Source organism: Telmatherina bonti, assembly GCF_933228915.1.
Source record: "Telmatherina bonti genome assembly, chromosome: 21".
NCBI lineage: Eukaryota > Metazoa > Chordata > Actinopteri > Atheriniformes > Telmatherinidae > Telmatherina > Telmatherina bonti.
In genome coordinates this window covers 27098206-27112142 of record NC_136630.1, presented here as the reverse complement: position 1 = coordinate 27112142, position 13937 = coordinate 27098206, and the positions used below count along the sequence as shown (strand labels likewise).

At 45.2% G+C, this 13937-nt stretch overlaps 1 protein-coding gene across 1 annotated transcript in view; it reads right to left on the bottom strand.

The window, feature by feature from the left end:
* dnah9 (dynein, axonemal, heavy chain 9) overlaps positions 1-13937 on the bottom strand; it is a gene marked incomplete at both ends in the record, with an annotated part of 232712 nt that overhangs the window by 177632 nt on the left and 41143 nt on the right. Inside the window, 7 exons of the mRNA XM_079260636.1 lie at positions 4307-4473; positions 4599-4821; positions 5896-6057; positions 6178-6431; positions 6519-6718; positions 9519-9654; positions 9768-10009. Of these exons, the coding sequence (XP_079116762.1) occupies positions 4307-4473; positions 4599-4821; positions 5896-6057; positions 6178-6431; positions 6519-6718; positions 9519-9654; positions 9768-10009 (1384 nt within the window). The remainder of the gene's footprint in view (positions 1-4306; positions 4474-4598; positions 4822-5895; positions 6058-6177; positions 6432-6518; positions 6719-9518; positions 9655-9767; positions 10010-13937) is intronic.

Below are 13937 nucleotides of genomic sequence, written 5' to 3'. Positions count from 1 at the left end.
TCCTGACTGTTGTCTGTGCTTATGCACCGAACAGCAGTACCCACCCTTTCTGGGGTCCTTGGAGGGAGTGCTGGAGGGTGCTCCTTCTGGGGACTCCATTGTTCTGCTGGGGGACTTCAATGCTCACGTGGGCAATGACAGTGAGACCTGGAGGGGAGTGATTGGGAGGCATGTTCCCCCCCCTCTGAACTCAAATGGTGTTTTGTTATTGGACTTCTGTGCTCGTCATGGATTGTCTATAACGAACACCATGTTCCAGCATAAGAGTGTCCATATTCACACCTGGCACCAGGATTCCCTGGGCCGCAGTTCAATGATCGACTTTGTAGTCGTATCGTCGGACCTGCGGCCACATGCCTTGGACACTCGGGTGAAGAGGGGGGCGGAGCTGTCAACTGATCACCACCTGGTGGTGAGTTGGCTCAGATGGTGGGGGAGGAAGCCGGTCAGAGCTGGCAGGCCCAAACGTGTTGTGAGGGTCTGCTGGGAACGTCTGGCTGAGTCCCCTGTCAGAGCGAGCTTCAACTCCCACCTTCAGCAGAGCTTCGAACATGTCCCGAGTGAGGCGGGGGACATTGAGTCCGAATGGGCTGTGTTCCGTGCCTCTATTGCTGAGGCGGCCAGCCGGAGCTGTGGCTGCAAGGTCGTTGGTGCCTGTCGTGGCGGTAATCCCAGGACTCGTTGGTGGACACCAGCAGTGAGGGATGCCGTCAAGCTGAAGAAGGAGTCCTATCGGGCCTTCTTGGCCTGTGGGACTCTGGAGGCAGCTGATGGGTACCGGTGGGCTAAGCGGCATGCGGCTTCGGCTGTTGCCGAGGCAAAAACTTGGGCATGGGAGGAGTTCGGCGAGGCCATGGAGAAAGACTTCCGGACGGCTTCGAGGAGATTCTGGTCCACCATCCGGCGGCTCAGGAGGGGGAAGCAGTGCTCCATCAATACTGTGTACAGTGGAGGTGGGGAGCTGCTGACCTCAACTCGGGACGTTGTGGGTCGGTGGAGGGAATACTTCGAAGACCTCCTCAATCCTACCAACACGTCTTCCCATGAGGGAGCAGAGCTGGTGGACTCAGGGGTGGACTCTCCTATCTCTGGGGCTGAAGTCGCTGAGGTGGTCAAAAAGCTCCTTGGCGGCAAAGCCCCGGGGGTGGATGAGATCCGCCCGGAGTTCCTTAAGGCTCTGGATGCTGTGGGGCTGTCCTGGCTGACACGCCTCTACAGCATCGCGTGGACATCGGGGGCAGTACCGCTGGATTGGCAGACTGGGGTGGTGGTCCCCCTTTTTAAGAAGGGGGACCGGAGGGTGTGTTCCAATTACAGGGGAATCACACTCCTCAGCCTCCCTGGTAAGGTCTATTCAGGGGTCCTGGAGAGGAGGGTCCGCCGGATAGTCGAATCCCGGATTGAGGAGGAGCAGTGTGGTTTTCGTCCTGGTCGCGGAACAGCTCTATACCCTCTCTGGGGTCCTGGGGGGGGCATGGGAGTTTGCCCAACCAGTCTACATGTGCTTTGTGGACCTGGAGAAGGCATTCGACCGTGTCCCCCGGGGGCTCCTGTGGGGGGTACTCCGGGAGTATGGGGTACCGGACCCCCTTGTACGAGCTGTCCGGTCCCTGTACGACAGGTGTCAGAGCTTGGTTCGCATTGCCGGTAGTAAGTCAGATTCGTTTCCGGTGAGGGTTGCCCTTTATCACCAATTCTGTTCATAACTTATATGGACAGAATTTCTAGGCGCAGCCGAGGGGTTGAGGGGATCCGACTTGGTGGCCTCAGGATTGGGTCCCTGCTTTTTGCGGATGACGTGGTCCTGTTGGCTTCATCTGGTCGTGATCTCCAGCTCTCGCTTGAGCGATTCGCGGCCGAGTGTGAAGCGGCTGGGATGAGAATCAGCACCTCAAAATCTGAGACCATGGTCCTCAGCCGGAATAGGGTGGATTGCCCTCTCCGGGTCGGGAGTCAGGTCCTGCCTCAAGTGGAGGAGTTTAAATATCTCGGGGTCTTGTTCACGAGTGAGGGAAAGATGGAGCGTGAGATCGACAGACGGATCGGTGCGGCGTCTGCAGTAATGCGGGCTCTGCGCCGGTCTGTCGTGGTGAAGAAGGAGCTGAGCCAGAAGGCGAAGCTCTCGATTTATCAGTCGATCTACGTTCCTACCCTCACCTATGGTCATGAGCTGTGGGTCGTGACCGAAAGAACGAGATCTCGTATACAGGCGGCTGAAATGAGTTTCCTCCGCAGGGTGGCCGGGCTCTCCCTTAGAGATAGGGTGAGGAGCTCAGTCATCCGGGAGGAGATCAGAGTAGAGCCGCTGCTCCTTCGCATCGAGAGGAACCAGTTGAGGTGGCTCGGGCATCTGGTCAGGATGCCTCCTGGACGCCTCCCTGGTGAGGCGTTCCAGGCACGTCCCTCTGGGAGGAGACCCCGGAGAAGACCCAGGACACGCTGGAGGGATTACATCCCTCGGCTGGCCTGGGAACGCCTTGGGATCCCCCCGCAGAGTTGGCAAATGTGGCTGGGGAGAGGGAAGTCTGGGCTTCCCTGCTTAGGCTGCTGCCCCCGCGACCCGACCCCGGATAAGCGGCAGAAGATGGATGGATGGATGGATGAATACAGAGAAATAAAATGTTTTCAGGGATTAGCGTACACATCACAGTTGAGACAATAATGATAGGTAATAATAAATGTTTTAAATAATTTTATTCATTTTCATTTCTTTTTGCCATCAGTGACTGTTTCAAACGATCTCCCGCATATAATCTGTAAGGACTGAAAACAGCTGACTTCCTGTGATGTTACGTACATCGCTGCTCACTTCAGGTGATGTAAATTCCATTGCGGCGGTCCCGAGAAATAATAAAAAAAAAAAAAAAGTTACTTCCGTTGTGACTTAATGTGTTGTGTTGTGGCTTTTGTTTTGCTGTGACACTTCAGGGCCACCGTAATTTTTGATGTTCCTATACCCTGAAAATTGGGTTAAACTAAAATATGTTGGGATTTCTCAAAACCTCTCAAATGTCACTGAAAGGTTTTTACTCTGATGGGGTTTTTTAGACGAGTCCATATATTTAGATCACAATGTATAATGGAAACACTTTTTTGCATTTACACATCCTTGGACATGACGTCAGAGGTCACGTGACTGTTTTAGGTAAAGATGGTGCGGTATGGATGGACAGAACAGGAGAAGGGAAAACATAACCTCCATCACTGATAGCAAACAACAGTGAGTTTGATAGGAAATTAGACAAGAAAAGAAGGTGAAGGGCTTTGAAAAGTTGTGTATTATCCTCCGCAGGCAGAGAAAAACCATGAAACTACGCTACCTGGCAATAAGCTGCAGCTCTCCAAACAGAATTACAGTTTACAGTGGAAACACCTGCATCTGCAACCGGACTTTGTCTTAGAAATTCACTTTAATTTGGTGAAAAAGTGCAAAGGAAAAGCAGCTCCTGAGAAACATTTTACACCCACTTCCAGCTCCAGCCTCACACTGGGAATAGTGGAAGGAAGTCGGGAGAGAACCTGAGTTGCTTTGTGAAAGAAATCTATTCAGTTTGTATAATAATGAATTATATGGGTTTTTATTGTGTTTATATGTTTGTGGTCTACTGGGAGCAGTGCTGGTTTCTAGTCTAACAGCTGTAGGAATCAAAGATCTGCGATAACGTTCCTTCAGAAGGTGAAGCAGTCTGTCTGTGAAGGAGCTCTGCAGGATGTCCTTCAGCACAGATGACCACGTCCTCCTCTCTCGTGCCCGCTTAACTGTGTCCAAGCGGAATCCCAGTTGTGTAAAGGTCTGTACTGGGATTCAGCAGTTTAAGAAGTTTTTTGACACAATTTTTTGTTTGCGAACAGCGATTGGTTGTTTGAGCGGTTCTTTCAGCCAATCATCTGTGAGATGGGACTTTATGTCTGTATCAGAGTGACTCAGAAGTCACAAAATGCCCCTGTCGTCATAGCAACACCAACAAGCAGGCCAGAAGCAGTTGTGTGTGTTTAAGACTGGAAACACACACACACCTCCAGACACAGAAACAGTGATTGTGAACAGCAGGATGCATTAAAATGCACAGTTTCTATTGGTTTATAAATGACGTCAGGGCTGTCATTCAGTGTCTACATACAGATACACTCCTCCTCCGTCACACACACCATACATCATGCTGTAGGTGTGTTTACATGTCACGGCCCCTCCCTCTCACTCATCAGAACATTTATTGTCCCTACAGCTGAGTCGTCTTTGGAAAATGGCTGCCAGGCTGCGGCGCTGGCCGTTGCCGTCACACGAGGATGTTTGGATGTGTCTTACCTGAAGGGCCCGTTGCTGCGAAAATGTTCCTGAAAAGTGTGTTGCTCAACATCGAACGAAGCACACTTTCGGCGAAGGTTGGCCACCTCGATGGCCTGCAGTGGCGCCACCTGCTGTTTCACCAACATCGCCTGTTTTTTCAAATTATTCCACTTTTCAGGTAACTCCTAAAGCAAATCAGAGGATCGGGCGATGAGAAGGAGGCGGGGAGTGACCAGAGGTCGGTGAAAGAAGATGGAGGAGAAATGGTTTCATCTCAGCTGAAGTGTATGTGATGAATGTCCGTAGTTACCGCTAGCTGTTTGTAAACAACGTCGGGAAGCTCCTGTTCATACTCCTTCAGTACGGCGATGGTTTGCTTCAGAGGCTCAAACATGGTGTCTGTGGTGCTTTGTCTCTCCTTTACAGCCAGCAGGTGAGCCATCACCTCAACCAGACCGCCATAGTCGCCTTCTTCCACCCGCCGGACCAACCCAGCTTCAGTTACAGTGATGAACTTCTCCAGATCTGACAGGCTGTGGATAAAAAGATTATATTCATGGTTTTTCTTTATTATTATTATTATTATTATTATTATTATTATTATTATTATTATTATTATTTTATTTTAATTTATTGTCTAATTTTATCATGAGAATTTTTTTTGTTACTTCTTAGACTGCCACATGTGCACATAAAGACAGAGGATATTCATTAACTAGAACCTGCATAATAATTTCCATCACTATCAGCTGAAACTTTATTACCATTTATGTCCAAATCATTACAGACTGAATGCATTTCTTTACTACAGCAGATTTCTGTGTGATATGTGAAAGAAATCAGTAAAATCAGTATTCACAATGTGTCAAAGTATTGATAATGCAGCAAAAATGGCAAACTGGTTGTTACCTGCAGATATGTGGAGGATTTGGTTTGGAAACAGTACTTATTTAACTTCTTCCACCATTTGTGAGAGAGGATGAAACAACCTGTAGTACGGTACTGTACGCGATCTAATCTACAGGTTATTGTCCCTCTAAAGGCCCATTGATGCTATGTTAACGTACGTAAAGTCCATTTTAATCATTGTCAGACATCGACACTCATTGTTCTGTCTTTTGCTTCACCAAGGTTGCTGAGTCAGTTCATCCACTAGTGGGCAGTGTTGAGTTCAGAGTTAATTTCTGTGTTTGACAGCAGCTGGTCGCAGTAGCTGTGTACTCACGCAGCCTCTCTTCACATGTTAATCCTGTGTCTACATTTGTTCATGTTGTCCTCAATTCCTTTTTCTGCATTTTTCTTCTTCAGGTGTTTTCTATTTGGCCGTTTCTGTGTCGTCTTCTTACTGTTCTTCGTCTTCTCTGGTTTGTTCCTGGTTGTGTGTCCGCTAAAAAACTCAGCACTGCCCCAATGATTTCCAGTGGTATTGCTCCATTTTCTGCGTAAATTAACTGATAGCTATATGGTTTCACAACTCACCAAATTTTGTGCATAACCACCACAGAAGATGGACAAAAGTGTCCGCACAAAACATTGAGTGTGTCATCTTTTTTTTTAGAAGCCTTTGTGTGATTGGTGGTGTGTTGGCCTGCAAAATCACACCGTACCTGTTAGTTACTACATCCATGAGATGCTGTTTGAACATCAGGCTCCATTTTTTGATGACGTTCAGCAAGGCAGTCTTCATGCTTCGACCATCCACTCTAATCCACCCATGAAACACGTGCACCACCTCAAGATCCTGAACCTCCTCATAAAGCTTCTCGAAACTAAGGACCGAAAACAGTGTCAATTCTTGCACAAAAACAAAATAAAAAGTCAAAAGTTAATTTCATATTCTGATCATTGCAAGAATAAATGATTACATAAATAGCCTCACACATGCTTACCTGTCCACCTGCTCTCTGAAGCTGTCCAGAGTCGGCGGATTCTCCATGCCACCATTGTCAGTGTAATCTTCATTATCTTGAATGTGTCCATACGCAAGGAACCGACGCATGAACTCCTTCTTGTCGTCCACATACAGGTAGCTGTAGCGCTCCAGAGAGTTACGAAACTCGCAGCATGTTGCCATGGCACTCTGCACACGTTCCATGAGGTGGTTACGCATCTCTGCCAGGTCAGCCATGTCCTCCATGTCGGCCTGAGGGGAGAGCGTCAGGAACCATGCAGCATGTCAAACAGGAACTTCATGTCTGGTGGTGAAGGAGCCGAATTAAACCAAATGTACCTGGTAGTGGGGAAATGGGCTGTGCGGGGCGAGGCGGGGCACCAAGGAGGACACCTTAAACATGTCATTGATGAGGCTCTCCACTATCTCAAACAGACTGTCTCCAGACCCAAGCTCCAGAGAAGGCGTGAACACCATGTCAGGGACCTTCAGATCCAGCTGAGCCTCAAACAGAGGGGCCACCACAGGAGCTCTCTGGTCTTTAAAAGAAGAATACGGGAGATAAAGTTTCAAGTTATCCATCCATCCATTTTCTTAACCACTTGTTTCAATTAAGGGTTGTGGGAAAGCTGGAGCCTATCCCAGCAGGTACACCCTGGGCATCATTTTGCATCATTTAGTGCAACTTTGCACTACTGAACGTCTCTTAGACTCTTCAAAATAATCCTGCGAGAGCAGTTCTGTTGGCATATTTACACATTTGTGTTTAATGGGAGATAAAACAAAATTCTGACCCAGTCAAAATGAAATTATTCTGTCCTTATGGTTGGAACAACCACTGCTTCAACAGGCACGTTAATACACTGTAAATCACACATCCAACACTCCAAACCTTAAGAGCAATACCACTTCTTACAAGGTTATGTGGGACAGAATGAAGGGCAACTGGGGTCATGAAGGATTCTGGTACCATTTCATGGCCTATCTCACCTCTGACTGGTGACATAACTGAAACTACAGCTAGATGCTGGTTTATCATCAAATTAAAACACATGACACCGATCAGGTCACAGAGGACTAAAACATAAACGATGGGCTGGCAGACGAGAGAGGGGAACAGGAAGAAACACAAGGCGATATGCAGCATAACATCTCAATGCTTGTTCAGGTCAAACATTCATCCTGAGCAGGCAGCAGTGGAGAGTAAAAACTCCCCTTTAACAGGAATTAAAACTTCAGCAGAGCCAGATCAAGGAGATACATGAGACACATGTGCTTTGTTTGTGTGTGTGTGCTTGTACTGTGAGAAAGAGAGACTGGAATCAGGTGTGCTTTTAAATTGCTGTAAGTTTGTTTTATGTTACTGTGTATAAAATGTGGTTGGTATGTAAAGCTTTTTGTGCTGCTTTTGGTATGAAAGTCACTTTATAAATCATACGATTCCCACCAAGGAACACAGTTTGGCTCAGGTGGAGTCCAGGCTGTGGAAATGTGGCAGGCCTCGCCAGCGGCATGGAAGAGACGTTGGCCACCAACCCACAAACAGCTGGAAAGGCTATTTTCAGATGGGTCCATTGGTGCTGGCAACCTTGGCTTTGACATGGATGCTGGTCATGCTCTGTAGCCAGACCAGGACTCTTATCTGTAACAGCTCAACTTTCAAACCATGTAAAAGGCCCTCCACTTCAGAAAATACAATGGAGTCTTAGTGATCATTTGCATAAAGCCTGGAACTCCTCTTTCTGGTGCATCATCTGGTCAGCAGAAGGCTGCTAGATGCGAGACTGCAGCGTATAAAAACAGATTTGGTGTGCTTGGAGGGGAACTCTGCTGCACTGACAGTGTAAATGCAAACAGACCAAATAGAGGAAGTGACGTATGCAGCGACATACGGCAACACGTCGGGTACCTGCCTGCCTGTTGCTGCTCATACTGATGAAGCCATATTTTGTTTGAACACCAATAAAAACAGAAACCTCAAGACTGAATACATTTATTTTCTGCATTGCTGTTTACTTGGAGTAAACAAACTATTTTTGTGGCTAATCGATGAGCCAGATTTTCTTCTTGTTGGCAAGAGGTCAATGTGTGGTGTATCGCCTCCTAGTGAGCAGCTGTTGTTACTGCATGACATGGTCAAAGCTGGTGGATCTGCATGAGTACAGCGCAGTGTGAAAGCAAAGCAAACTGGATGAACGGATGAAGAAGATCAGAATTCCCAATCAAACCGAGTCCCCTGGACTCTCTTTTTCCCATTTTCCTGTGATGCACCCTAAAAGACAGACAGACATCCTCCGTGTAGGACAGAGCGCTACCAGGTCCTTCATTCCCACTGCTGTCAGACTGTACAACTCATCTGTACAGTCATGATACTTTTTCATTTTCCACCTTGTAAATATGTGTCTAAATTGTGAAGTTATTTTTATTTACGCTTTTATTTGTAATTATATGTATGTGTATGTGATATATTTATATTTGCTGTGATGCATGTTTATTTCTTCTGCTTTCTATTGCTTCCTGCACTTTATTCCATCCCAAGAGCTGCTGTAACTGGTAAATATCTCCACTGTGAGATTAAATAAAGTCCAAGTCTAAAGTCTAATTATGAGAAATTTAATCATCTAACTCTAAAAACCTCCCTCAGCTATGATCACATTAAAGGATAAAACATATAATTATGTTTTTGTTTCAAGCATGTCAGCGTTAAACATATTTGGATTAATTATTGGAAGCTCTTTAATTACAAATATGTTTTATCCACCGGACAGTCTGAATGATGCACACATACGCTGTTTATGACCAACTAACCATCCCTAGTGGTTACAAACATCAACTCCCCCCTGAGATATTCATGGTTTAGATATTTTACTTTAGAGGCGTCCTAATCATCAAAGACATTTTGAGCCTACATAAGGCAAAGGAAAAGAGAAGAAGATGGAATGGGAGTGACCCACCAAGGCACGGAGATTGGATGCAGCAGCGGCTTGGAAGCAATCCACCTCATCTTGAACAACATCCCAGTCCATCTAAACTGGCTGACAAAACTCATGCCAGGGAGCAAGTCCACAAGTTTCCACATGTCCACAGGACAGCCAACAGAGGCGGACACCAATTGACAGTGAAAACCCAGAGGACATGTTCAGAAGCCGCCCAAGTCTGTGCTGGCTGACAGACTGCAGTCAGACTAGTGAGAGGCTCTGAGTATGAGTTTGAGGATTGGCAGCATCTTCTGGCTCGGAAACAAGCGTCGTAACACCACAAGAAAGACACAGATGCTACTTAAGAAGCACAAGCGTTTCGTTTGGAGATTTAACTCTGCTGTTGTGTTTATAATCTTACCAGTGTTGTCCAAGAAAAACTTCAGCGAACACTCAATACTGTTGAAGAAACCGTCCACGATCATGTCGTCAATGTACTCCACATAGGCCTCCCACTCCTCAGAAGATGGCTCGGCCCTGAGCAGCACCTGGTTGCTCTGAAACAGTAAATAACAGGACGACTGCTCATCTGCCACCAACTTGACTGTACAGATTTAAACCCCAATCCAAAAGTTTTAAAAGAAAAAAGACTAAAATACAGGGAAAGTACCATCAGCAGAAAGTGGATCTTTTCTCCAGATGACCGTATCAGACTATAAAACCGATCCGCCCTCTCCGTCCTGTCCTCCAGGCTGAGCAGTGCATCTTTTTTACCGTCCTTCCTGTCAAACATGGGGTTGGCCCAAGTCCTCATGCAGCCCTGGATTGCCTCCACGTTGTCTTTGGTCCTCTGCAGTCGGCTCTCCAGGTCACAAACACAGTCCCGCATGTCCTGGATGTACTGCCAAACACCTGAAAGAGGTTCAGCGTTGGCAGCTTAAAAGCCTGCAACAATATATGTGCAACATATTTGCCATTAGAAGCATAAAATGAAACAAAGGTTTATCAGTCGTTTGCCCATTTGCCTCAACTTTTGAATTGCATTTATAAAATGTAAATAACTAGAAATTACAAACAAAAACAGTGGTCTTTATGATTCATTCATTCATTCACTCATTATCCTAACTGCTTGATCCGATAAGGGGTCGCAGGGAAGCTGGAGTCTATCCCAGTTGCCTTTTGGGCGAAAAGCAGGGTACACCCTGGACAGCTCGCCAGTCCACCGCAGGGCTTTGTGATTCAATGATTTCATCATTATCCATCTCTTGCTTTTCATCTGAGGCCACCCAGCTTGGGCCAGCTGAAACAGTCCTCCCAGCTTGTCCTGGTTCCATCCCAGTGCCTCATCCCAATGGGATGTCCTAGAACACCTCACTAGGGAAGGGTTCTAGGTGGCATCCTAACCAGATCCCAGAACCACAGCAGTGTTTCTCATGGGACGGACAGATTTCCAGCACCACGTCTTCAAAATGCAAAGACTTTCCTAATTTCACATGGACAATGCCAAAATATCCTAACTGAAGCTGTACTGACACCTCCAGTGGCAGCATACACCACTGTCCAACTTCTGTTCAGCATGAGAACGCAGCATGCAGAGTGTTGCGACCTGGACAAAGGTAAACTTTGATAAGGTTATTATGCAGGGAGTCCAGATAAAGGAAATGCCACTGATAAAGTGCTTTAGATGTTACGAGTTGAACAGACATTCCAGTATGGAAACTGATGGTGAACAGCAAATGTGATGCTATGTAATGTTAAAATAACTGGTGCTAATGCTACTGTAGGCTAATGTAGATGGCACTGGTTCGCTTAAACAATGTAGGCTATGATCAACGTAGCCGTATGCATTGACCACTGGCTGCAGCTGTAGATGTAAAATATTTTTCCAAAAAGCAAAAGAAAACAAGGGAGGGAGTTCTGGTCAGGTATCAGCTTCACAAGGTTCACGCAGGATTCCTGAACAATGCCTCAATTTAATACGAGAGTTTTGATGAGCTACTTACAGACAAACAGATGTGAAAAGGCTACTTTACTCTGTCAGGGAAACACCGAATAGTCCTTATAATAAAAGATAATCAGTTCTAGGAAGTCATGAGAAACGAAGAAAAACACTCCAACACCTGCAGTCAGGAGAAAACAAACGTCTCTAGCTTTGCTTTAAAACCTGGGTAGAACTTACAAATTTAATCAAGACGATGAAAAATTCTCAAGGTTGATGCTCCTGTGAGTACAGAGACCACATGGGTATATGCGGCCTCACAAGGTCGCTTACATAACTCAAGACTCCTGACTTGATAATTCATAAGTTAACAGTAATGTTTTAAAATCTACTCCGACCTGAACAGGAGGCCAGTGAAGTGAAGAAGACACTTTTACACTCTGAAACAATCCATAACATTAGATGTCACAGTGGCGTAGGTCACAAGCTCAGCATCTTTGACAAAGTGATCTTTGTGATTCCTCTGAGGTTAAAAAAGCCCAGGAGTCACCTCCTTCATGCAAACATCAAACAACACAGACTATAATGGGGAAATTCATTCCAAAATAGTATGATGTCTACTTTTGCACCAAGTAAATCATTAAGAATTTAGGTTGTATTGTACAGCTGTTGAGCATTTTGAAGGTCGGTGGTTCAAGTCCTGCTCCCCTACGCAACTGCAGCCCCTAGGGGGACATGATTGTTGTCTGAGGGCCGGTCCCAAGCCCGGATAAATGAGGAGGGTTGTGTCAGGAACGGCGTAAATCGTGCCAATTCACCCATGTGATGATTCGCTGTGGCAATCCTTCCAAAGGGATAAGCCGAAAGCGAAACAACACATATATGTATTTATATTCACACATCCTGTTGGGTTGCTCTGGTAAGGGTTTCTAGTAACTGACTTGTAATGCTGCAGGGTGCAAAGGATGGCCCAGTTTGTCTGAGGACAGAAACATTTGCTTGGAAGGATCATGCAGCCAATGAGGTACTGGTTTGTTTTTTATCTGGATTTTACTTTGGTAAAAGGACTTTTTTAAAAGCTTTCTATGTTATTTTTATGCTCAACTGACACAATCTGTATTTCTTTTCACTTAAACATTTTTTATTCAGTTTTTACATATAAATTTGGGGAGAAATGGTTAAAAGAAAAGTTCCAAGAAAAGCCACTGGTGTGTGTCTTTGCTTCAAGGGAATCATTCAGATTCTTCACCTCATCCTTGCATTGAACAACATATTAATCAAAAGAGAAAAAAAAATGATCAAAAATGATCAAATGATGGCTCACAGCTAAGACTGAGACGTTACTCATCAAACTTTCTATTAATAAACCCAGCAGATAAACAGGCCTTGACCTTATCTGAAGCCAAACCCATTTTTCTAAATATCTGACGTATAAAATCATCTGTCATCAGCATAACATAAATCAATCCTAAAGTACAGCAGAAATCCATCCGGCTGTCTTGCCACCTTTTAATAAACAAATCCTGAAATATTTATCTTATATTTACAGTACAGGAAAGGTTTTAGCTGCTGCTCTGAAAAGAGAAAACTGCCGTTAAAAAGCAGCTTATCTGTATGTAGTGACCAAAGGAAGGAGATCGCTAGAACAAGCAGCAGCAATGGGGTTCCTCTGCAGGGTTGCCCAGCGGACGCTATTCCTCCATATTAGCTGCATTTCCTTTACTTCTAGAATTGCGTAAATTTTCATTTTAGAAAATTTTATCGCAAAAGTACAACAGAAACACGTTTTTTGCATTTACACGTCCCCGGACTTTATGTACGGGGGTCACATGACCTGTTTGTTTCAGATAAAGATGGCGCTGTGTGTTTGGACAGAGAAGTGGAAAATGTTTTCACAGATAAAGAGAAAAATATAACCGCCTTGCTTGATGGCAGCAACAGTGAAATCCAGAGTTTAACAAAGAATTAGGAAGAAAACTGAGCTTTGAAAAGCCGCGGCAAGCCTTTCACAGAGAGTGAAAAACCTGAAACAACGTCACCTGGCTAACCAAGGTAAACAGGTTTCGATGGAAACACCTGCAAATCACAATTCTACTGGTGAAATTTGACAAATATCATTTAAATCTTATGAGACTGTAATGGAAGCTAAGCTATCGAGAGGATCCAGGTGGTTCAGGCATCTGCATGTTCCATCAGAGTAAGACCATGGGGAAGACCAAAGGCACGCTGGAGGGTGTATATGTCTTGGTTGGATCCCACTGGACGAGCTGGCAAATGAACCGTCTGGGGAGAGGATGTGGACTTCCCTGTTTAGGCAGCTGACCCCCTGACCCAAGCCCAGATGAGTGGTAGAAAGTGGCTGGATGAAAACCAGACGTCGCTTGGTGCATACTGCAGATAAAACACTGCTTTTTAAAACATTACTGAATTTTGTTCATAATGCATTTAACTAAGATAAAAATTTATTGAGATTAAAAATGAGATTTTTTTTCATTTATAAAGTATTTTTCTGAAACATCTAAAATACTGTCCAGCACAAATTCAACCACTTAAATCTTAAAAATCACCAAAACATCCAAGTCCCAATCGCCATGACCGGTTACATCTGCTAAAGCCAAGAATGTCCTGAAATCTGTTTAAATTCTACGGTAAATCATCCAAACTAGCTCAGAAATGTATGCATTAAGGCAATTTAACAATCATCTTTTCATTTTATCAAACTCCTAAACCAGCTTAAACACCGATGGTGAATTCATGAATGAGTTTGGAATAAAATGTCAGCGTAGCGCCTGGATGTGATGCTAATACATGCAAATATGATCATTATTACATCATGTGGAACGAGCGCTACCCTGCAAATTCACTTCAGAAAAGGCCATCCTGTCTCCACCCTGAATCAGG